This window comes from Grammomys surdaster, unplaced genomic scaffold, assembly GCF_004785775.1.
Source record: "Grammomys surdaster isolate TR1022 unplaced genomic scaffold, NIH_TR_1.0 126028, whole genome shotgun sequence".
Classification (NCBI taxonomy): domain Eukaryota; kingdom Metazoa; phylum Chordata; class Mammalia; order Rodentia; family Muridae; genus Grammomys; species Grammomys surdaster.
In genome coordinates this window covers 1,644,016-1,669,829 of record NW_021620841.1, presented here as the reverse complement: position 1 = coordinate 1,669,829, position 25,814 = coordinate 1,644,016, and the positions used below count along the sequence as shown (strand labels likewise).

The following is a 25,814-nucleotide window of genomic DNA, read 5'->3' as shown; positions in this document are numbered from 1 at the left end:
AACTTCTTTATTAGCTCTACTGGAGGTGACACAAAATTTAAATTCTTGGATGAAAAAAGAAACAGAATCGGGGTTCTCTCTCTCTCTCTCTCTCTCTGTCTGTCTGTCTGTTTCCCCTCCTTCTCTCCCTCTCTCCCTCTCACCCCCCACACTGCTCTCTCTGTCTGTAGTGGGGTAGAGGGTGGGTGTGTGCATGTGTGTTCAGAGTAAATACAAAGTTAGCTTTTAACATTCCTTGGTTTTACATCTATAAACTCTAGTAACTACAGAGAGAAAACTTGAGGGGGAAAATGTGTTTTGTATGTATACTGGCTTGTTTAGAAAATAATGACCCAAAGATGCAGCAAAGCACCTTTGATTGCACTCATGATGTATTAGGTGTTAAAACTGATGCAGAGCTCATTTAAAGTATGTGGAATAGTTCTGCATAGGTTCTGTGTATATCAAGAGATTAAATACCCAGAGATTTTACCATCTGAAGGGCACAACTTTAATCAATCCTCAAGACGAGGCTTCAAGGCTGTCCCAGTTATGATGTCCCTTCTTTAAATGTTTTGAGGAGACAAAAAAATAGGATAAGGTTTTATAGCTTTTTCAAATTATAGGTTCCACATTTATTTTGAGGTAGCTTCTTTGTCCTATAGCTACATGCAGTTTGAATTCTGCTAATTGGAGTCTCGAAGTAGCAGAAATTAACTTTGAACTCCTTACCCTCTTGGAGGTGTCTTCCCAGTGATGGAATAAGGCTTGTGCCATTGTACCATTGTGTTTTTCAGTAGAATTCTATTTAAAGCAGATTATGATAGGTTGTAAGACCTTTAAGTCATTCGATAGATGAAGCTGATATCGGTGGGTACCTTCCAACCCAATGCCTCTTTCATATCAGTGAGTGAAGAAATCACACAGGGACATGTTCTGCCCTAGTACGTTTAGCTGGTACCTGAGTTTTATACCTGTTCCAGATGCTGCTGTTTATAAAGCTGTTTCATCTATCACGACTATAGGCAATTCAACCATCCTCCTATTTCTTCATTCTCCCAGTAATTCCCCTCCTGCCTGAAACCCACCTTGAACAGCAGTGATAATTTACTATGTATGAATATACTGACTCATATTACCAATCACTCCTTCCATTTTAAGTTTTCAATATAAAACATCATTTCATCTTCTTGTACCCAGGCTTTATATCTGTCTTTAGAAGCCCTTGAAAGGTTTGCAACTGTGAAAAAATATTGGACGTATATGTTTATGGACATGCTAACGTGTGACCCACAGGAACTAATTCTAAAATTAGATCCTTAGGGTTATCAGGAAGGCTCAGCAGGCAAAGGCTTGATGTTCAAGGTGTTGACCTGAGTTCAGTCCCTGGGACCCATATAACAGGAGAGAATCATATTCTCTCTCTCTCTCTCTCTCTCTCTCTCTCTCTCTCTCTCTCTCTCTCTCTCTCTCTCTGTCTCTCTCTCTCTGTCTCTCTCTCTCTCTCTCTCTCTCTCTCTGTCTCTCTCTCTCTCTCTCTCTCTCTCTTCCTCCCTTCCTCCTTCCCTGCCTGCCTCCCTCCCTCCTCCTTTTCTCTCTTTCTCTCTCATATACATACAAACATACACACACAGAGAGATGCAAAATAATTAAAATTACATCATTTTTAAAAGTACATATGGTCTGTTTTCTTGAGACATTTCCTCTTCACTGTTGCCTTCTTTAAAATGAAGACAAAGACTTAAGGGTCTTAGAACTGTTTTTGATGTCTGTACAGAGTTTTTCTCTAAGGAATTTATAAACAATTTATTTTAGATGTTTCATAACATGGACTATTCTTTCCCATTGGTTTACATATATGAGACTCTGGTTTTGCTATTTTAGGATTGACCATACATCACATAAAAGAAATGACCATAACATGTAAGAAAGGTATGGATTTTCAGCTACTTTAAACAGGTGTATACCAGCAATCATGGGGAATCAAGCCTTGCACTCCATCCCTAATAGTCTGATTTGGGAGGTGTTTGACAGTATTTAATAGAATCCCCAAAACACAGAACAGAATACTGCTTATTTCTTTGCTTTCCAAATGCTGATGAATGATTTAGTCATTTTTGCAATTAAGACTTGATAAGTATTCCAAAGACTTCTCTCTCCAATGGGGAGTATAAAATATAACCTACACAATTAAATGAACTTTGAACACTTCCTCATGAGTTTTCTCTTTTGTCCAAAGAATAAATCAAGAATATAAATGACCACTCTGTGCCTAGAAAAGACATATTCCTTCCCCTGGTTTTCCATGTGCTGTCAACAATACCTTCTGATAAGTAATGGAAAGACTTTTTAATAATAGAAACAAAATTCTGCAGTGGAAATTAATTTTATATGTATATGACATACATAATAAATCCTGGTTTTTTTCATTTCCTTTAGAATGTTATCAGTTGTAATTCTTAGCTTAAATTAACTCTTCTGAATATTTCCTTTGAGCATTAAGCCACTGTCTTAGTTACTTTTTTATTGCTGTGATAAAATCCCTGACTAAGAGCAACTCAAAGGAGACAAGGTTTATTTTGGCTTGCAGTCTGAGGGGTTGCCATCCATCATGATGGGAAGGCGTTAGGATGGTGGGAGTTCGTGGTGATAGACACACTACCTCTGCAGTGGGGAAGCAAAGAGCAGACAGGAAGTTCTGCAGTAAGAAGGATGTTCAAGGTCCTTCCCAGGACTTACAACCTCTAGCCAAGATCCTCCTTCTAAAGGGTTCTCAACCTTTTATATCACTGGAAGAACCAAGTAATCACACACATGAGCCTGTGGGAAAACATTTCACATTTACACATAGACCCCATCGAAGAATCTAATGACTTAAAAATTCATGATCGTTTTTTAAAATTCAGTTGCTTGGTATCGTCGAAACAGTTTGTCTAGTGCAGATGCTGGTTTCTCTTTTGATCAGTATGTGCCTTATGAAGTGGAGGTTGTAAAGAACCATTAGGAGTGGCCGTACTTAGACTTGATGTCTATTATTTGATCTTATTTCAAGGCAACCTACTTTCTTCTGGCATCAAGTTACTCTAATTTCCTACCTCCATGCCTTTTATATCCCTCTGGAGAAAACCCTTCCAGGGCATGACCTAAAGAATACTGGTTCACATTTCCAGATGAATCTGAACCAAAGTGAATCTGTAATTTGGTGGAGGGCACCTTTATTAAATACCCTAGCGAGGGAAATTTTACTGTCTCGTGCCAAACATGAGTACTTTTCTTGACATGTTGAGGTTGAACTTTGACCCTTATGAGAATATAAACTGAATGACACATTGTAACCTACCATGAATCTAGAAGAGCCTCGGCTCAAGGTTTGGTTTTATATTTTGGGCTTTTCTTTCTTTTTTACTTTCTTTATAACTTCTGTTTAAAAAAAATAGTGTTTCTAATTACTTTTCCTTCAAACATTAGCAAGATATGCCTGGTTCTCCAGAGAGATGATATCTTTAGTCATTCCTATCCTTTATATGTCTACATGGGGTATGGCTTTATGCTTCTTATTTCTCTTGACTAAAGTGCAAATAAAATTTACTACGGAAGGCTGACTTTCCTTCTCTTTTAAAACCTGACTATGGTTCTCTAATTGAGAGATTTACCTCGTGTATTCTGTTTCTTTCTACCTTCTCTGTCTTCTTGACGCCCAAGTTTCTTAAATTATAGCTTTAAGAGAACACTCTTCCACAACCCTTTCTTGCAGTGAGTCTGTATGAGCATACACATATGCATGAAGGTTGCGTGTGTTAGGGCACGTGTGTGTATGCAGGTACATATGTGTATGTATATATGTGTATATATGTGTATATACATATATATACATACATATATATATATATATATATATATATATATATATATATATATATATATATATATGAAGGACAGAGGCTAACATTAGGCTGCCTTCCTCAATTACTTTCTCTTTATTGGAGCAAGATATCTCAGTTGAACCCAGAGCTCACTAATTTGACTATTCCTGTCAGCCAATGTATTCTAGGGAGGCTCCCCTCGTCTCCTTTTTTAGCTGGATGAGTTTACAAGCAGACTGCCATGTTCATTGGCATTCATGTGGGTTCTGGGAACCCTGACTCATGTCCTTGTGCTTCTGCAGTAACCCTTTACCTACTGAACCTTTCCCCTAAGAACACTGTTCCCTCTTAAAGCAGACTCAGTAGCCATTGAGTGTTCTTCCATATCATAGTTAATACTGTGCATGTCATCTGAAATTAAACTTGGCATTTTCCCATGCCTTTTATTCTTCAATCCTTATATATATTTACTAGACAGTAGTTCACTTGTGAGATCTTCTTATATCTTGTTATCTGCCATCTGGGAAGGTCCTGTGAAGCAGGACAGTCAAAAAAATAGAACATTACATGTTGACGACTTGCTGACATTTGGTGTCATCTACTGACAGGTTGACTGAACCTCGTCTTTGGAGATGGGCAGTACAAGTTTATCCACTACGTTCATTGTGAATTCTCTTTTTATAAGACAGCTATGCCATTCCTAGGCTTTAGCACAAGCAAGAAATCTGTCTCTGGTTATATAAGAGACTAAAAATATCCACTCCTGGGGGTGGATAGAGTTTCTGCCAACATGGGATAGGCACTGGTTCAATACCAAGAACCATGCTCCTCCCCCCAAATTATACTACATCTATGGACTGGAAGGTTTGAATTAGCACAATACAGTCTAAATCTAGTGGTTAACTATATAAATGATTATACTCTTGTCATTATTTGCAGGAATAGTCTGGTCTACATATAGCCGCGATTCTTGCACCATTCTGAGTGAATTCTACCTATCTCTTCACTTGCCTCTGATTTTCATTTTTCTGCATTTTTATATTTTCATGTTTATCCCCCCTCAATTAAAATGTCACATGGGAGCATCTAGTTACCTGAGATTAGGTCACATGTCCAAACTGTTTAGCAGACAACAAGAAGAGAAATACTGTGAGATTCTCATGGTGTGTGTATAGGTGTGTGTGTGTGTGTGTGTGTATGTATGTATATATAGAGAGAGAAAGAGAGGGAGAGGGAGAGAGGGAGAGAGAGAGAGAGAGAGAGAGAGAGAGAGAGAGAGAGAGAGAGAGCGAAATAGGGAGAAACAGAATGACTTTCTATACAGAAATATATTCACATTATTCACATGTCTGCACATATGCAAGTGCCTATGTGCACACAGGCAGAAGCCTGAGAAAGACATCTTCCTTTAGCACTATCTACTGTAGTGTTTGTGACAGGGTCATTCACCAAACCCAGAGGTCAACTCTTAGCGAGATTGGCTGGTCAGCAAGCACTGAGGACCTTTTGTGCCTGACTCCTGGTGCTTGGAATACAGACATGCACTGGCACACCATGTGGGATTGTGGGTACTAGGTGCATGGATTTGGAGCCATCTACAAAAACCCAGTTATTCTGTTTCTAAAAATTTAATTAGTATTTTGTTAGCATTAAAGCAATTTAAGAGATGGCTCAGTGTTTAAGAGCATTGACTGATCTTCCAGAGGACCCGGATGTAATTCCCAGCGCCCACATAGCAGCTCACAACTGTCTGTAACTCCAGTTCCGGAGGATCTGACACCCTCACACATATGTCAGATTTTGTTCATATTTATTCTGTACACCACTCTTCACCACTCTTCATCTCTCTGCTTCTGTGTCTTATGTGTGTATGAGTGTGTGTGTGTGTGTGTGTAACAGCAGGAGGGGAAAGGAGGGAGGGAGGTTAGGAAGGGAAGGGGAGAGAGAGACAGAGAATGAATATATAATTTCTCAAATCATGCAAATGTTCACTGTGTTTACCTTGAAAATGCACAATTAGAGGCTGAGGAGATGGTTATTTTGGGTGTTTATGGCTTTTACAAAAGTGACAAATTAAGATTCCAACACTAATGTCCCATAGCTCATTACTACCTTAACTCCAGTTCAAACACATCCAACACCCTCTTTTGGCCTCTGTGAAAAACCTCTCTGCACTCGGTGCACATAAACTCATGCAGATACACATACATGGATATAAACATATTTTTAAAATCATACCTAAAGATTTGGATAATTGATTTCTAAATACGTTTTTCTGGGTTATCATTTTGAAGCTGAAGACTCTATACGTATTATCTGTGTTTCTTTGAAGCGAAAAATACCTTTTTGTATGGCAAACAGGTAAGTGTAAGTTCCCAATACCAACCCAAATGGGATTATGGTAAAATACCATTTGCAGTGCTTTCAATGTACTACCAAGTACAATTTATGTTTTCTATGTGAGAACTTACTGTTTAGACAATGTAATTGTAAAGTTTTTAAGTTAATGTAATTCCTCTTCACTATGCTTCAGTTTTTGTTTATTCGGCTTTTGTTTGTTTGTTTGTTTGTTTGTTTTTCCAGACAGGGTTTCTCATTGCAACCCTAGCTATCCGGGAAACTATATACCAGGCTGGCTTCAAATTCAGAGATCCTCCTGACTCTTCCTCGTGAGTGCCGGGATTAAAAGTGTGTACTACCACAACTACCTGGCTACAATGCTTCAGTTTTCAAATACGTGACGTGATTTTATTTTATTTTTCCGACAGACAAGCCAGCCTCAATGAAGCCGCTGAGAAGTATTATGATATGGCAGCAAAACTGAGACCGAATGTAAGTACTTTCCCAATAAGCACCATTAGCAAAGCCACTCCTAGGGTGTGCAGTGGTATTCTTCATTAACACCGCCTTGTTTATTCTGTTCCTCCTTGATTCATTTGTTTGAACACCCACTGTACAGCTCTCCAGTCCCAAGCTACCAATTCCAGTTTTTTCATCTTCCCTAGAAATTTCTTTCCCCACTATGTAAATCACCAATAACTTTCATTATCTGAATACAGTTTTGATCATTGCTAAACACCTTTGATTTGGGTGAATCTTCCAATTCTGTTAAAGCTTTTTATTGTTTCTTTAGTGATAAATACTCACTGTTTATCTTTCCCTGCCTTTAAGCCTTCAACCTTGTACCGGTTACACATTCTAAAACTCCTCATTTTTTAGTAACTCGACTTTGCAAGTTTATTGATAATGTTTTCATTACAAGTTTTCCCTGGGTATTCTCACTTCCAGAAAGTATGATGGATATAAATTAGATCATTACTATTGGAATAGAATTACTATTTATAAGACGCCAAGAGCTGTCTTTATAGCAGCCTGACAAACAGGTTTGTTTTTTTTTTTCACACCGCCAAATTTCTCTCCTGAACATTTATTCTCATATGCACTCTGCACCACTGTATAGCAGTGAAACCTACTCCCGGGCTCTCCAAACGTAGACCATGCATTTGAGAAATGCAATTTGCAAACTAATGAAAATGCATGTGTGGGTGTAGTACAAAGAATGGAATCAGTCTCGTTTCTTTATAGTGCCACATCTATTGGGCAAATATATATACAGGGGCTACGTTGAAAAGGAGACAGATTCCGGATCATGCACTGGATTAGGGAACTAGTATAATCAAGTAATTGATATAGTGCCGTGACTCCTCTGGAGGTGTAGTGCAGTGAGAGTGGAGACCTATGCGGAACTTGTGTGTATGTTGTTTTCTTTCTTTGTTTTCCTCTTAGGATTTAACCATGAATATATATCTCAAGTTTGATTTGTTGTAATATGTTACGATGTAAACACCATGAAATATGTCGAGGCCCCATAACAAAAGATAGATTGGCATAACAAAACCATACACATTCGTTTATGATTTTAGGACAAAGGAATCTTCCAACCCAAAGAAGGAAAAGGAAGATTTTTTGTTTGTTTGTTTATTTGTTTCTTATTTTTTTGGCCATTGGTGTACAATGCAGTAATAAAGGATGGAGGAGATTCAGATGTTACAGATAGGAAGGACCAGGCAGGCGCAGATGGTATAGAGAGAGGGGACCAGGCAAGCAGAGAAGTTACTGATGGAGGGGACCAGGCAGGTTCAGAAGTTACAGACAGAGGGGACTGCAGCAAGGCTCAGTTGTTCAAATTCTTCTCTGTCTCATCACCAGAAATAAAGATGTAAACGACTACCTTAGTACCTCCTTTATAGGAGAGAACGAACACGGGAAGGTCTTGGACCCACCAAGATCTAGTGGGTCTACTGCCTGGATTGTCTACTCCGTTTCCTCTATCTCCATTTATTCAGTTTTCCAAGATGCTGTATTCTGCAACAGCTATCCTGAACCACGTTAGCAGACTCCTGAGGAACTGACTAGCCGTTTTGCAACAGGAGAAAATAATCCCAATGGCAAGTGCAGTGACAGCTAAAGTTTATTGTCTGTTCACCCATCACTCACTTTTGCCAGGTGCTTCCTGAGAATTTATTTATTGCAACTCACAGATGCTTTTGTGGGCTAAATGGTGCTGAGGGGTGGAGAACCCAATGCCTCCCCTGGCAGCACAACTTTGTCATTTAAAAGGAAAAAAGAAAACGTAACAAAGTTTAAAGGGGATAGGGAGGCTAAGCAGCCAGAACCATACACATTATATATTGGTAAGCCAGCATAAGAATCAGTTTGTTTACTCATTTTGTATTTCTTGTGAGTACCAGGTCCTATTCTAGACACTGGGGACCGAACATCTCTGTGAGGAACTTAAAACGGGGCTGGAAAGAGGGACGAAATGAGGCGGCTACCTAATATCTCACACAGTGCTGCATGTTTGCAAAAAAAATGAAGTGGTACGGAAGTTAGGAATGCAACACACACAGACAAAACCTGTAAATTTTCAAGTTTGACACCTTTGTGCAGTTTTCCAAGCAATTTTTAAAGACTTTAAAGAAGTCTTATGAAGGCAGGCAATGGCGTATTCTGCTTTCCTTTCATAGAAGTTGATCGACATATGTTCTAAACATATGTAACTACGTGATAATCAAGAGGAACTTTTAGTCATTGCAAATCAGGTCCTCTGAATGCCCCATTTAATATGTCCGTGTGATTGGTTAAAGGATGGTCTTTATCACAGTATAACAACATAGGGAAAGACAAGTGTCTGAGATGCCTGGCCTCTGAAAAACAAAAAGATGTCTAAGTACCACAGACTACAAGCCTGACTTATGGAGTTGCTTTTTAAAAAATGAGTAGCCCAATCATAAAACCAATATTTAATCTCCAATGCATCGTCTTTTTTTCCCAAGAGGCCCCCAAATAATTCATCATCAAATTGCTTTTGAAAATGCATTTATTCAAATGATCCTTTCCATATCTGGTAAGATCTCTTAGAATTGGCTTTGTTATAAAATTTATATTTAACAAAAAGTAAATGTTGGTTTAATTGATAGATCAACAGAGGTGCAATTTTTTTCTCCCAATTAATTTTCTATTTGCTTGGCTTTTCAGTTGCTACTCTAGTGTATATAAGTATATAAAGTGTCACTGAGGCCCAAATGATGGAATTACAAATCGTGTCACTAGTATTTTTTCTTCTGAAATAGAGAAGTATATGAGCAACAGCTTTCATTTATTGAGGACCCTGCATTGGATCTAAATAGAAGCACCTGCCCAACATGTATCTTGCTGGTCATGCCTTTTGTTCCTAAAGGCATTTTTGTTCTTGCTGCTGTTAATTTAATAAATGCCATCATGGGTTACTTGATTATATGAGAGAGGAAACCTAACATGTATCAGTTCTCCCGGCCTCTTTAAATAGATCCATTTCCTGTTCTTTTTTTTTTTTTAATTTTGCTCATTTACACAATCAGCCAAACTTTCTCTTGCTTTTCATAAAGTTTCTATTCTGTTTGAGTCAATAAATACCATTTCTGTTGTGGTCATCGGGGTGCTGTAGATGGGTAACTCAAAGTCTAACCGTGCTTATGTGAGGCTGTACTGTGTAATGTCGAATGGGTGGTTTGTGTGAGACCCTTGTTGCCACCAGATTGAATAAGTTATTGATGGGCATGGAAAGATGGTTCAGTGGTTAAGGGTGCATTCACCTTGCTTCCCAGCAGCCCCTTCAGTTCAACCTCCTCTAACTCCAGTGCCTGGGATGCCCTCACTGGCTTCCAAGGCCACCGTGCTCAGGTGCAAAACCTCCACTCCCACCGATACACAGACATATGATGGCATAATTTAAAATAAAGTCTCTTAAAAAGATTTTTATCTCTGAGATATACTTATTTCTTAGTAAAGTACTGATTTCATTCATTTTAATATGCCCTGCTATTTTTATTCTCCCAAAGCATATTGTTCTACAGAATTGGTGTTGAAGTGGATTGACCTTTTGTAGTGTAGCTCCAGTTACAAAATGTTGAAATAGTGAAACCAGTCTAGATGATTAGGAACACTGTATAGTTTTAGATTTAGCTTTGTCTGCCGCTGTTGTGCCCAGTATGTGACCGAACTGGAGTGTGCAGCTGGAGGATTGTGTTCGTTCACAGCACCCATCATTGATATGTTTGCTATAGCATGTCATATTCCATCTTAAATTCTTCCTTAGCAGATATTGTGTAGAAATTGCTCTAAAAGTTGATCTCTTATTCGACTAAAGCATTTTCTTTTTTGCAATAAGAATAGGTTTTTAGCAACATAGGGTTTGTTAGTTTTTTCTTTTTCTAAGTACGGTGAGCTTTGTGCAGAATTAACTCTGTGACGATCCTTTTCCATCTACCTCCCCCATCCACTTAAGCACATCAAAAATTGCTGACTCCTGAGAACTAGGGAACATTTAAAGGAAACTACTTTGTTCTTTGATTGGGAATGAAGCCAAAGTCTGCATTATCTTAGGGATAAAAGATTTAGTGTGATGAATGGGAAATTTGCATGGTACAAAGTCACCTACCTTTACTTAACTTCTCATTCACTCTGGAGTCCAGAGGGCAAAATTATCAGTGCTTGGGTTTTCAGGGCAGACTTGTTTATGGTGTAGAGTCATTGCAGCGATTTTTTAATTCAAATGTCAACATTATATATGACTCTATGTCTAATGGAATAGAGTTTCACAGTTATGAAAATTTAACTCTGACCTTGAGAACCATACCATATAATGTAAGAAAGGGGAGGAGGACAGAAATGTGGGTCTCTGTCCTCAAATATCAGAGCAGTAAGTAATGCTAGCTAATAAGGGCTTGTGGGGGATGTCAATTAAGTGCAAAATAAGTGGATAGGAGACATTACTTTCATCTGACTTGATCTTAAAAGGCTTCGAGTTGGAGTAGGAAAGTTTAAAGGTCCTCAAAATGATAGAATTGTATAGGAGATTTCAGCAAAAAGAGGAGACGGAAGAGAATTTGAGCAGTGAGGTCATAGTATATAGAGAGGCAGGGAGAACAGTAGGAAAAATGGAATTGATAATTCTCCTAAAACAGGTGAGTCTCACACTTAAAGGTCAGAAGCCTCTTCTCTGTAATTTTGACAAACAGTATAACAGTAGAGAGTAGTAATTTAGGATGACATAAAAATATGTATTGTGTTCAGAGAAGTGGGATCGATAACCCAGCCATGGTAGAACCAAAGAAAAGATTCTTGTAAGCATAAGGCAATCAAGAGTTAGAGCGGGAACAGAGTGGGATAGGAAAAAAATAGACATAAGCTAAGCATGTGATAGCATGTGAGTAGGAAAACTGATCGCATGTGAATAAGAAAATTTATTGTTTACAATAAGGCCTTCTATTTTTTAATTCAGGTAACTTAGAAACAAAGAAATAGTATGAACAGAAATAAGATCATCAGAGTGGTGTGTTTTATTTCAGGAGCACAATCTTAGGGTTGAACTTAACACCTTCTGAATGAGTGTCAGGGTGTGTGGGTGTGTGTAGTATTGTGTGTGTTGTATATAAACATGCAGGTGTGTGCATGTGGATGAGAGGGGTTGTGGAGGCCAGCAGTTGATTTTGTGTGTCAGCCTTTATCGATCTTCACAGTAGTTTCTGAGACATATTCTCTCATTATTCCTGAAACTCACCAGTTCAGTTGGGCTAGCTGGCCTGGCTGACTAGCAAGCCCCAGAGATCCTCATGTCTCCAGCTCCCTAGCTCTGGAATTACAGATGAGCACGGTCATGCTTAAATTTTTGCGTGAGTGTTAAGGATCAAAGCCAAGTCTTCATGATTGGTTAGTAAACATTATATTGGCTGAGCTGCCTCCAAAGCCCTATTCTGAATTTCTTTTTTTTTTGTTAATTACTAATTTTATTCATTTACATTTCAAATGATATCCCCTTCCCGATTTCCCTTCCATGAATCCCCCTCCCATCCCCCCTCTTCCCTCTCCTCTTTGCCTCTATGAGGGTGCTCCTCTACCTACTCACCCACTCCTACCTCACTGTTCTAATATCTCCCTATGCTGGCCATCAAGCCTCCACAGGTCAAAGGGCCCCCATCCCATTGATGCCAGATAAGGCCATCATCTCCTACATATGTATCTGGAGCCATGGGTCCCTCCATGTATACTCTTTGATTAGTGATTTATTCCCTGGGATCCCTGGGTGGTCCAGTTAGTTAATAATGCTGTTCTTCCTCTGGGGTTGCAATCCCTTTCAGCTCTTTCAGCCCTTCCCCTAGGTCTTCCATTGGGTAGATCTTCTTTTCAGAAAGTGCTCTAGAGAAAGGATGAAGATGTAGGCGTCATCTGCCACAAGTAACAGTACCAGAAAAATAAGTAAAATGCACCATGTAAGAGAAGGCATGAAAAGAGAGAAGTTCCAACCCTGAAAATTCCATCTGGCTGTGGGGTAACGGAAATATCAAAGACAGTTACAGGGTTTAAAAATCCTAGCTGATAAGCAGTGAACACTGCTGTAAACGTCAAAGAGACACAAGGACATGAATGTCCTCTGATGCAGAGAGAAAGATGCCCCTGGTGGCCTCTAAGATTCCATTTCCATACTAGGTATTAAGAAAATGAAGAGTAGTCAGAGGGCTCATTAAACATTTTGCAAGAAAGTATGATAGATAAAAAAGAAAGAACATAAACATACCAATTTAAAAATAAAGATAGTTGTAAGATATACACACATTGAAATATGATAGAAAAATCTGTCCAAACACAAAAGCGATGATGAGAATATTGAAGTCTTAAAGAATTCGTTAATTACTGGGTGACGGAAGAAAAAGAATGTGATGTATTGAAATAACGTAGGTGACAAAACTGAATGGGTGGGGGACTGAGTTTATGTAGTAAGGGAGGAGGGACAGTACATTAGTACACTTGTCACTTGGCTATCTTCTACTCCTAAGGAAAAAAGGGCTGAATTTAAGGTTAAATACTCATGTGTTCCTTAGATCTTTGAGGTGCACAAGAAACCATATTTCTTAGGGGGCTCAAGTAGCCATGCAAAACAAATAGCTGCCTATTGACATGTGTTTTTAAGCAATGAGTCGCTTTATACTAACAAATGGATTTTTGAAATCAGTTATAGATTACACTTTTGACTCAGACTTCTGACATGTGCTACATGTTTTATTCATACACTACATTTCTCACTGGTGTACTATTTCACAGATACTTTAGACGTGTATTCATTGTATAAAAATGAATGGGAAAACACATCCCCTGGATTATTTAATTGAAAGTTTTCACATGTGAGCTTTACCTTTCCCAGGAATTTACATTTTAAATTGATTCCTGAATTTACAAGTAAAATCTGGTGCTATCCTCCCGCCTCTCTCCCAGTATTGTATGTCACAAGTTCAAAATGAGATATATGGGATTTTGTTTTCTTTCTATGACAAAGTGCATCTGGTTGAATAGTGTTCCTGTTCTATAATATATTACTCTTAATTTATAATACCTTTATATAGCAAAAATGCTTATAGGAGGAGGTAGGTGGGGCATAATTAAGCACCAATACTGGAAGTCCAGGGGGAAGAATTTGGAATTATTTGGGTTGTTCTGACATAAGAAGTATAAAATACCCTGAGCTTAAGAGTTGTTTTCTGGTGGGAATTCTATTTCTCAACCATAATTAGAACAAGAGACCATGAAATTAGGTTAAGCTAGACAGATTCACATTTGACTATATAAGGGATATTTTTTTTGAGAAAACTATTGAGATCACCATTTTGTTAGGGGAAAAATGACAGGGTTAATAATAATTTGCTTGGGAAGCAGTTAAACCACATCTATGCTCATAAGAGGGGGAGGAACTGTCTGGCTTCTCCCGAAACTTTCCAAAAGTTGCTATGATGTGGAAAAAAATGTGTATCCTGCATCCCTGGACTTTAGGCATTGAATAATTTTATATATATATATATATTGTGTGTGTGTTCTAATTATGGTTGAAAAATAGAATTCTAATTATGGTTGAAAAATAGAATTCACAACAGAAAATGTGCGTGTGTATGTGTGAAAATAACCAAATTAGGTTGTGTAAGTAAAACATATTTCAATACTGCACATAAATTTGTCATTATCACAACTTTTCTATTAGTTTCAAACATATCTACATTTTATATTTAGAATATGAATGAAGTTTTATGTCACTGACAGTAAACATGGAAATTACAATCAAAAAATACATTATCTTATCTTCCTCGTAGTTATATTCAGCTGACCCAAAGATATTATAAGATCTTTGACAGACTTACATTCATTTCTCAAATATTTTCACCAAAGTTTTATGCTGTTCAGTTCATAAATACCTTTCATCATATTTGTATGGTTATATATTTTAGAAATCAAATAATTAATTCTTTTCCAACTCCAGCAGGATCAGGATCGATGCTCTTTACTCTGAGAGCCGTAGTTATGCCCATATTTCCATGGAGATGTTTCTCTCTGGAGATCTGTTTTCCAAATTTTACTTTGCTATTCCTTTGTTCAGCAAGTTACAAAGTCTAGCTTCTGATGCATTCATTTCTCTCTGCTTACATTTTAGCTTCTTTCTGTTGTATGCTCTTTTGCAAACGTTAGATAAACCAGAACAAAAATGTACCTCTGAAGTGGCTACAGCTTTTTTCTTGTTTATCTGATTTTCCAAGTCACATAATTAGAAGACACTGGGGGTAAGGAAGTTCATTTGTTTGCTGTTGGTGTGGGCAATTTGCAGCCCACTCTGGTGACCTAAGCTAAACTTTACAGTTCAGGAGGTATTGTTGTCTTTCATAATCCACATGCAACCTATTTTAAACACAATTTGAAAATATTGTGTGTGTGTGTGTGTGTGTGTGTGTGTTGTTAGATTCACAACAGAAAGACTTCAGTGGAGGTAAGAGGTGGGTAGGAGCTTACATAGCTCTTGGCTATAAAGAGAATCAACGTGAGTATTCTAGTATAGGGAACATCAAACCTTGGGGGATTTCATTTAATTATATTCTCTAAGCATGTTTATTTTTACTGCCATTTCTTTGAGGTGGTACCCTGGGTATAGAGTTTTTGCTCTAACTGTGTGAGTCATGGGACCACACACTAAAATTACATCCAGTCCCTTCTCTGAGAAACTTGACTCTTGGTTTCTTTGAAAATTCAAATGTCCTAACCACACTGGCCAATGTTCCCACCTGGGAGTATGAGGGAGGATTCTGCCTACCATCTGCAGAGGCGCCTCACATTCTCCACAATCCCCCTCGGTCATCTCCACAGCTGCCTCCTCTCTCTGTGATGCCGTCATTATAGGTATTTATACTGTGGAGCCTTGATTAAGAACAGAGAGCTTTTCCCCCAAAATGTACATACAATAAAACAGGAACAAATAGCTCCTGGTAAGTCTTTACTCCACCTTGTAATTTTCTAGCAATGGTTTACCCTGCCCTTCTGAGTCTTCCGTCACTCTTCCTTAGTGACATGAGCCCTAATCTAGAAAAATGATACTTCCTCCAAAACTGAGTAGGTTCGGCAGAGTCAAGAAAATTGGTAGATTGGTAACTTCATTTCTGTTCTACTCTAGGTCTTTGATAAAGAAAATAAATGAATGTATTATAAAATGTAAAGGAAGACTTTTTGTTAGCATCTACTAATTGCAGGAAATAATGGGTACCATAGATATTTTCAGGCATGTACCCAATGTACTTTGACCATAGTCTAGTCATCCTATTATAATCTTTCACCTCTGACCCCTCCTCTAGTTAATCTCTTTCCTCTTCCCAAATAAACTCCCTTGTACTCTCAAGTCTTCTGTCATTTAATCTAGATTCTACATTGGAAAGCAACGTGTTATACTATCTTTATGATCTGACTTACTTAACTTAACATGATGATCCTTAGTTCTATCCAGTTTGGCTGCAAACATAATTTTGTTTTCCCCTGTGACTGAGTAATATGTCTCTGTGTATCTAGCCCATGTTTTCTTTATCCAAGAAACCACTGGTGAACATTAAGGCTGATTTCATAGTTTAGCAAGCTTTCTGAAAGTAGACATGGTTTCCACATTGCATGCTGACTTTAATGAAAGCAAGTCTTAAGGCTATTGTGATGGGTGTCAAGGCTATTGTGATGTAGAAGAGAGAGGGCAGACTCAACTCAAATTTAACCAAGACATTCACGGATTTCTTGCAGAGTGGTTCCTGAAATCATTTCCCAACATAAAGCAGTTTGTCATACACTGTACTGAAGGAATGGGAGAAATGGGATATGCAGAAGGAGACTTCTTGAGTTTATCTGATTTTTATATGAGAGAAACCTTCCCTATCAGAGGACAGCGAGCACCCCAGTCTTGAAATAGGAAGCAATATGGAAGAAAATTTGGGCAAAGAGGCCTTGCAATGCTTCCCCTACCACAGACTGCTGTATTTGGTGCAAATCCTCCTTTCCTGTTTTACTTTCCATTTTTCATGCTTTGTCAGATCTACCATTAAAATCACTGTAGTTATAATTGTCACATAAAGATTGAGCCAAATCAATGTATGTGGATTTTCTGGTTAATTTACCTTGTCTTGCCTACTAAGATTCAAGCATCCTACTAGTATACCAGCATCACTGTATCCCTACTAGTGAGTCAAGATAGCTAAAAGTGATCGCTTTCTCCTCCTACAGCAGCTGTGGGAGTAAGATGAGAGTGGGTAGGAGATCACTAGAAAATTTCAAGGCCAGAGAATTCATGCATCTGCCTTGCATGGGATTTTTGTTGAAAGCAGTTCAGATGATTAGGTTCCTAACAGAAGGACAAGAAATGTACTGAAGGTGATTAAATGTAAGAGCTATCTTACTGTATGGATTCCTACTATATGGATTTATCAACTAGAGTGAACAGATAAAATATAACAGGGAAGGATGAAACTTAGTCCAAAGGGAACTTAGAGGAGCCTGTGAAATGTTTGATCCAGCACAGTCTTTATTGTCCTGAATGACTGTTTTCCCAGACTGGGCTGTTAAAGTCCTTGCTACTTGAACAATCTCAGAATCAAATATTTGTCTTTTCTTACTTGAGTTGGGTAAATGCATGGCAGTAACACAGTAACAGTCTTAATAAGCCCTATAAGAGAAAGGAGACCTACATTTTCTTTTTTTTTTTTTTAGGAAGAGTTAAATTGTGTTTGCTGTAAACTGTTTTAACATTGACCTGTACACCACTGTTATTTCCTTTGACATCAATCCAGAAAATAACTACTGTGAAGAAAAACTGTAGTAAGGAGCTAGGGACATGGCTCAGTCAATAAATTTCCTATACTGCAGGCACTAAGATCTGAGTTAGACTCCCCAGAACACAGTTGGCTTATGGTGATGTATACCTGCACTCCACGGTCTGTGAAGTAGGGACAGACAAATGACAAATGACTGAAGCTCACCAGCTATACAAATCTAGATGAACCCGTGACCTGTAGGTTCAGGAAGAGATCCTGATTCAAAATATAAAGACGGAGGTCCATTGAGGAAAGATACTGGAATCTGCACACTGAATTCCACATATATATATAAATGTGTACACACTCACACACTGATACTTATAAGTACTTATACCGCACATTACACACACACACACAAGAAAAGGACAATACTGTCAGAAACTTGTGTATTTTTTATATCACAAAGTTAAAACTATAGGGAATTCAGCTTCTTCGTTGTTGAATATCAGTGTTTGAACAGCTCCCATTATTCCTCTGGGGTTTTCATCTCTAGTTAGTGAGTGTGTCACTTTCTTAAGTGATCCTGACTAAAATAGCTCCTAAGAATGCAGCTTTACCACATGTGTGCATTTCCGTTTTGAAGTAGAAATGGTGAGTTAAAAAGAGCAAATGTGGTGCTATTAACGATCCTGTGACAAGAAAGAATTTGAAATGGTCTCCTGATCACTAAATTGCTTTCATTCGAAAATAACTCGCTGAGTTTAGTAATGCGGAATTTTAGAAGAGGAGCAATTTTGAAAAGATGGCTTACAGTGGTTTACCGGATGATAGGTGTGAGCCACTCTTAATAATTCATGACTATAAAACATTAATTGCTTAAATCACTTGGAGAGACAGTGAGCATTGCCTTTGCAATTGTGATGTAACCGACCTTAGCAAGTTCTAGGAGCTATAAATGTAAAACAAGAATTCTTCTTTTTCTCCTCAGTTTAAGTTACTCTCCCCTCACCACTGAAGACTCGAAGCATCTAAGAGATAGATGGATTGTCTTTATGAGATCTTTTCTTGTTCTAGTTTGTTTTTCACTTCATTAATTTAATGTGAAACTGCAAAGACACATGAAAGCGAGCACCTGGAATCCTTGCCAGGTACTAAATGTCATTCCCCTGGAAGAAAATTATTTCATGTATTTAGTGCATTTAACACTATGTAGTCAAAGGAGAGGGTTGTTTCTTTCTTTTAACAGTATTCAGGTGTTTACATTTAAGTTTCATCATTATAATTGCCTGTACCCTTTCTCTCTTTTTTTTGCCCTTCTCCTGAGCTCTTGATTTTAACCACATGTATTAAACTGCTAACAAGTCAAACACTAGTATATACTCTCTAATAACTAGTGATACTTCTTTATATTGGCGGATATAATTTTACATGGTACTAGAGATAATAAAGATTATATGTGAAAGGCATTAATACATACATAGTAAAGGACCGAAGCAATTTTGTAAATGAATTTATATGACTCAATCTCCTCAGGCAAGAAACGTGGCTGTCTTATTTTATCAGCTTTCTTATGAGAAGAGAGATTTATACTTAGAATTTCTAATTTCTCACCTGTATTGAGTTGTCCTTGCCTGGGCGGCTCTCTCGTTTCTTTGTATAGTTTTCTTAAGCTAGCCTTGGGAAAGGCAAATTCCTCGGGTCTTGACGAAGGAATTGTTTTGCTACCCAAACAGGATTGTACTCTTTAATCAGTCTCGGAAATCTTTACAAGAAACATATGTGTCTGCTGAGTGCTTCCTTCATCGCATAATAGGACATTATCATTGTATTTTCCAGTATGCTAATTGGCACCATAACTCCCAAACATTTCCTATATCTAGGGAACGCTTATGAAGAACAGATGATGGATTATAACCCTGCACAGTGCAACACCATATCATTGCTTTAAACGTGTTATCATTATATCTGAGTTCTTCTAAACCATGAACACTGAATGATGAAAAAGAGGGGAACATTCACCTAAACAAGAATAAGAACATTGCAAGCCGAGAATGAGGGCATAGGGCTGGTATCTCCTCAAGCACCATGCTGAGGCAGGCAAATTGTGACTTCAAGGCCAGAGCCTCTTTAGAGCCACACCCTGATTCAAAAACGTGAAAAGAAAATCTTGCTTAATCCCAGAATTATAGATCTATATTTCTTTGTACATTATGAATTATTACATGGAAGAAAATATGAGTATGTTGGATAACAGAAAATTACCAGTATTTTCTTTCATTAATAAATTTCAAACCAGTTATAATAGCACAAGCCTAATGCCTAGGCAGGGAGAAGCAGGGGAAGCTCTGACTTCCAGGCCAGAGAGGAGATACATAGTGAGCTCCTATTTCAAAAATAAAAAAAATAAAAATAAACCTAACATCTGGGCTGATCAAGGGTTAAAATGTAAGTTCTCAGTCAGGTGATATAGTGCCCATCTGGAGTTCAAGGGCAGCTTGAGCTGTACAGTCATTGTGAGTTTCAGGCCAGCACAGGCTACAAGAGGAATCTTATCTTTAAAAATATATATGTCCCATTTTTTTTTTTTTTGGATATGGGGAAGATGGGGCAGTAACTTGCCTGGTGGTCCTAAAAGAAAAGCAAGTTTGAAAATCTAGATAATCTAGCTTCAGCTTGTGTACTCTGAGCTCTTTAGTTCTTTATATAAGTATTCATGAAAAATTCAATGACTCTCACAACACCCAAGGCAAAGGAATAGTGATCCAATACTTGTTTAAATGTGATGATCGAAGTTTGGACAATAATTATGTACTGACCATTTTGTGAGAGGTGTAAAAGAGCAAACAGGTGGATTCTTGAGATTATTTTACAGTATCCTTACCATATTCCTATATCCGACTTTGTTAGATACCTTGTGACAACTCCCTGAGAAAAGTAGTTTGAATGTAGCAATATTTACTGTAATTCCTTTTAAAGAGATTATAGTCTATAGTTGACTGGTTCTGTTGCAGCTGGCCTGAGGTAGTAATCCATACCATCATAGCTGCAAGATGTGGAAGAAGAAAGCTACATATCTCACTGCATCCAGAGAAGAGATAAAGAGACAACCAAAGATATCCCCCTAAACAATTCACTTCATACCAAGCCCATTTCCTAGCCCCCTTAGCATGAACTTATCACATGTGGAGTTAGCACCTATATGGCCCAATCATTGTTCAATATTGGCCACAGGTGGGGACTTAAGTTTTCATCATGTGATCCTTCCATAGGACATTTCAAGTGGAAACCTTAACTGCAACCCCACAGCACATGGCTCCTGGGTCTTGTTCAGAATAACACTGGAAAATGAAAGGACACAGATTTTTAAGGCAGAAAGTAGTGTCTATAATTGTGTCTCCTATCTGTCAGTTTCCAAGATAGACCTGGGAGATATAATGAGACAATTACACTCATATATGTAAAAAGTGCCTATCTGCCATTGTCAAAAGGCTTGGCATTTAATTGTTTTGTTTTGTTTTTTTTTAATAATTGTTCTTTCAAAGAATCATTGCATCTTTGGCAACTTGTATGCTGCATAAAAATGTAAGAACTCAATCTGATTGCATCTTCAAAGAGCAGAGACATCAAGAGAGCTAGCAGTCAAGTTATTTTGAACTGCTTGAAACATATTGCTTATGTTCCCTGAGAATGACTCATAGAATCACAGGAAATATGCTTCTCCCAAGAATCCTTAGAAAGAATTTATTTCCTTTTCTTTGCTAAACCTTTCAGAAAAATCTGAAGTTGACTGAGTGGTTTGATATAATGTTGGTATAGTGTTTGGATGGGCAGGTACTTTGTAGAAGGGATTCTTAACTAGCTGTTTCTTTGGAAAGATCGCTACTGAATTTGGTTTGTTGTTGTTGTTGTTTTTATATCTTTGCCCTTTTTGTTTGTTTGCTTGTTATTTTGGTAGCATGATAGAATGATTTGACTATGATATCACATGTCTGCTGTATGGTTATTATGATAAACCAAGAGATACATGTTAGAATAAGTTTATTAAACTTTTATGATTTCACATATGGAATAGATATTTAAATACACAATAATCTAAACATCCCTTAAATACATATGGAGTACTATGCATTTACCTTTTAAGATATTGGCTTATGAAGGACAACATCAACCTACTTATAAATGTGCCAGGGTTATCTCATTGCTGTGACTTTTTTTTTTAACACTGTTGAAGACTGAAACCAGAACTTAGTATCTTCTAGATAAATGCTCTACCACCGAGACATCGTTCTACTACTAGAATATGCTGAACTGGTTATAGGTTTTTAAATCATTTTAATGAAGCTTAATTTGTCATAAGAGTTTAAAAATTCCACTGAGTCAGACTTGACACCACATGCTTTCACCCAGGTGAAAAGAATTAAACTGTCTGACGTCTTCACGTTATCTACAACTAGTTCCTGCTTTATAAACAACTCCACTATATTCAGTGGCTTCAGCTTCTCTGCATAATTACTTAAGTACTCAGTACTTAGAACAGGAAGATGTCTGCCAACTTAATTCTCTGAAAACTTGCTCGGAATTTTCATCTCGGGTTTCAGGGCAAATGTGCTTCTCCAATGTATGCTGATCACTTAAGATGTGCTAAAAAATGTGACAGTCGGTAAAAGTTCCAAAGCTCTGCCCAGACGAGCATATGTGACTGATGGCTTCAGAACAAGCCAGGGTCAAGAGTGTAAGCCAAATAAATGCCAAGCATTATAACACACTCCATCACTGAAGTTTGACCATCAAAGAGCAATTCATCACTTCAAGCTGTCAAAACCTATTTTGGTTTTCTCTTCCCCGTTCAGTGGGTCTGGCCAGGGATCAAATGCATCAGAGCTATTTTGAACTAAATATTTTGACACAGGAGTAGTACATAAAGTGATGTGAACCTTGACATCTGTACAGATTAACTTTTAGATACTTCTAAGAATAGGCATACTTCACTCTGGATATTATTATATGTCAAGAAGTATTTTTTTCATATGGACAAATGACATCTAGTCTATGAAATACTGAAAACTGTATTGCATTGTTTATATATGATATCATTGTGAAAGCTCTCCACCTCCAGCATGTCATCCCACATGATTTTTTTGTTTTGTTTTTGGCCTGTCTGAATGTACAGCACATAGTATTGTCTTTCTAGAGACTATTATCTATTATACATTGTTTAATATCTATTAAACTATAAATAGCATTAATCCCACCAGTAGAGAATTAAAACTACTAGCACAATTTAAACTCAAACTGGAAGCGAGCTTTAACTAATTACAGGGCAGGAGATGGACTCTGGCCACGTTCACCCCTGAGTTCCCAGGGTAATGGTCATGTGTCCCACCTCGCAGAGGCTTTAAAAAGGCAACCCAACATGGATACCGTATTTCCCATCAGGTCTAATCTGGGGCAAGTGTATATCCTGATGTACTTCCCACTTGCATACCTACAATTGGGTATGCAAGTGCCTACATCCAATTGGGGCCAAGCATACATCCTGACATGTTTCTTGCCCATTTACTTCCTGCCCACATGTGTTCAAGAACATCTGGTGCAGATGGGTCAAATAACCATAGGACAAACAGGAACTTATTCTTAACTGTAAACAGAACTCTTAATCAGCAAGGTATATTTTTCCTGTTTTGGTCTCACAATCGCTTGCCTAAATAACATCACTTTTATTTTATCTTTTTTTATCTGATATGCAACCCCTATAAACGGGTCTTTTGACTTACAAAAGTGTCATGGCCCACAGGTTGAGAACCACTTCTCTAGACATTGAAACTCACCCTTTCTTCCAACTGCCCTACTTCCATCCAAGAATCAGTTAACTTTCCCGAGCATTGTCTTCAGTGCTTGTTCAAACAATACCTCCTACCTGTCAACCTTTGCATCTTCAGATCCCTTCTGTTTTCATGCTGCACATCACGATTACCATCTGGTGTCCTTGTATCTTTGTGGGATGAATCTCTTATCTCCCAGTCATGAGCTCATGAGGGCAGAGACTGGGTTCTCTCTGCTGCATTTCCCAGTACAGACTGGGGATCCTGTAAGTCCTTTGTTATCACTGCTAAGGCGTTCATAGGTATCTTAGTTAAGGTTTTACTGCTGTAAACTGGCACCGTGACCAAGGCAACCCTTGTAAGGACAACATTTAATTGGGGCTGGTTTACAGGGTCAGAGGTTCTGTCCATTATCATCAAGGTGAGAGCATGAGTGTATCCAGGCAGGCATGGCACAGGAGGAGCTGAGAGTTCTACATCTTCATCTGAAGGCTGCTAGGAGAAAACTGGCTTTCAGGCAGCTAAGAAAAGCATCTCAAAGCTAGGAAAAGGGTCTTAAAGCCCACACCCACAGGGACACACTTCCTCCAACAAAAATCACACCTACTCTAACAAGGTCACACTTCCATATAGTGCCACTCCATAGGCCAAGCCTATTTAAGCCACCACACTCAGAGAAAGCTCTGCACTGTGTTCTGTTTCCTATGTTTCATTGTATAGACATCTTATGCAGTGGAGTGCAGTTGTAATGTTTTAAATATGTCATGCAAATCCTCTTGTCCCTCAATAAAACCTGGTCTAGGAAGTAGAAGCCAACCACAGTCTTGGATGCTCAGCTCCAGCATGGTGATCATTTACAGAGCTGGCAATTAAACCACAACATAGCAAACCAGACTGCCAAGAACACACTGAGATGAGGAACTTCCCAGCGTACTCCAAGGGAAATTCAAGTGATTTTTAAGAGGATCTCAAATGTGAGATGATTTTTAACTCTTGATGAATGAAGAAACTTGAGGTTCTCTCCTTATCCATGGTAGGTTTTCCCTGAGCCATGGGCTTTTCCCTTTCTTTCACCATCACGAGCTGTCACAGTGAATTGAATGTGGAGTCATTGCTCATTTTAAGTGTTCCCTACTCCCCACCGCAAGGGTCTCTCTGTAGAGCCTTGAAGTGTGATCCTTTTGCCTCTGCCTCTCAAGTACTGGAATTAGGGGACCAGGCCACCAAACTCAGGTAATTTAAAATGAATTTGTCCTTAGGAGATCTAGCTTTATTCTTTTGGTTTGGTCTTCTGTTTGATGTTCACAAATCCTATTTCTGGAACTCAGCCCATAGCAGAAACCTTAACATATCTAGCAGAAAGAGAAGAAGTCTTTAGGTATCATCTATAGGACTGCGTGCATAACAGAATATACTTTTATATTATTATTATCTAGAACAGCATAGTCTGGTGAAATGCATGATTTTAGAGGCCTCATACCACTCTTGAAAAAAAATAATTTCTTACAACAAAGGTTGATTTTGTTACTCTCATAGATGACTTTAAGTTGGGCAGTGGTTTTTTTTTTTTTTTAACAATTAACCCCAAAAGAACAACTCTGCACTTCAGTAGACAATTTACCTTATGCAAGATTTCTTTACTCTTAAAAAACACAGAAGCGGGGTTGGGGATTTAGCTCAGTGGTAGAGCGCTTGCCTAGCAATCGCAAGGCCCTGGGTTCGGTCCTCAGCTCTGAAAAAAAAAAAAAAACCACAGAAGCATTCTAGTGCAGTAATTGTGTGTGTGTGTGTGTGTGTGTGTGTGTGTGTGTGTGTTTGTGCTTTATGTATATGAAAATTAGGATAAAAAATGGAGCCAACTCTTTTAATATTTATTAGTCAGCTTTATGAGAGAGAAAACATCAAGAAATCATCATTTGTTTCCCTTTATAAATGTCAGGGCATGGCCTATTTTGAAATTTGTAGCCACAATATGGGAACAACTCTAGGTAAGGAGGAAATGACAAAAATGAGAGGTGACATAAGACTCGGGGCTAAGAAGGAAAGTATGTCATGGACCTAAATCCCAGTTGATAGCCCTGACTATCAGCATCTTCCTGACAACTGGAGGAAGGAGAGAAAATCCTGTACTCTACAAGAGAAATAACCTGACTTTGAGCTCTTTGAGATGTTTCACACCTATGTCTGAGCACCTCGGGGGCTGAAACACAAACATCATGCACTCAATACTAGCCTTGGCTTTTTGTGAGTTCATGGCCAACCTAGGTTATAATTTAAGATATCAAAGAAGGAGGAAGGGAAGAAGGAAGGGGAAAAGTTGGGAGGGAAGAAGCAACTATAGACATTAAAGTAGCAGGCTGACTAATCATGCTTGCCTTCTGTGAGAATGCTGGTTGTAAGCTAGCCTTAGCCCAGTGTCTGGCTGGCCAGTTAGTGCATCTGTTAGGTATGATTTCAGGGACCAGGGTGATATTTGCATCTGCTATGCGGAGGTGGCTGATGGGAAGGTCTTG

General features: G+C 38.3%; 1 protein-coding gene across 1 annotated transcript in view; it reads left to right on the top strand.

The window, feature by feature from the left end:
* Positions 1 to 25,814, top strand: part of Tmtc2 (transmembrane and tetratricopeptide repeat containing 2) — a 385,985-nt gene that overhangs the window by 323,451 nt on the left and 36,720 nt on the right. The window contains exon 11 of the mRNA XM_028754557.1: positions 6,611 to 6,674. Within this exon, the coding sequence (XP_028610390.1) occupies positions 6,611 to 6,674 (64 nt within the window). The remainder of the gene's footprint in view (positions 1 to 6,610; positions 6,675 to 25,814) is intronic.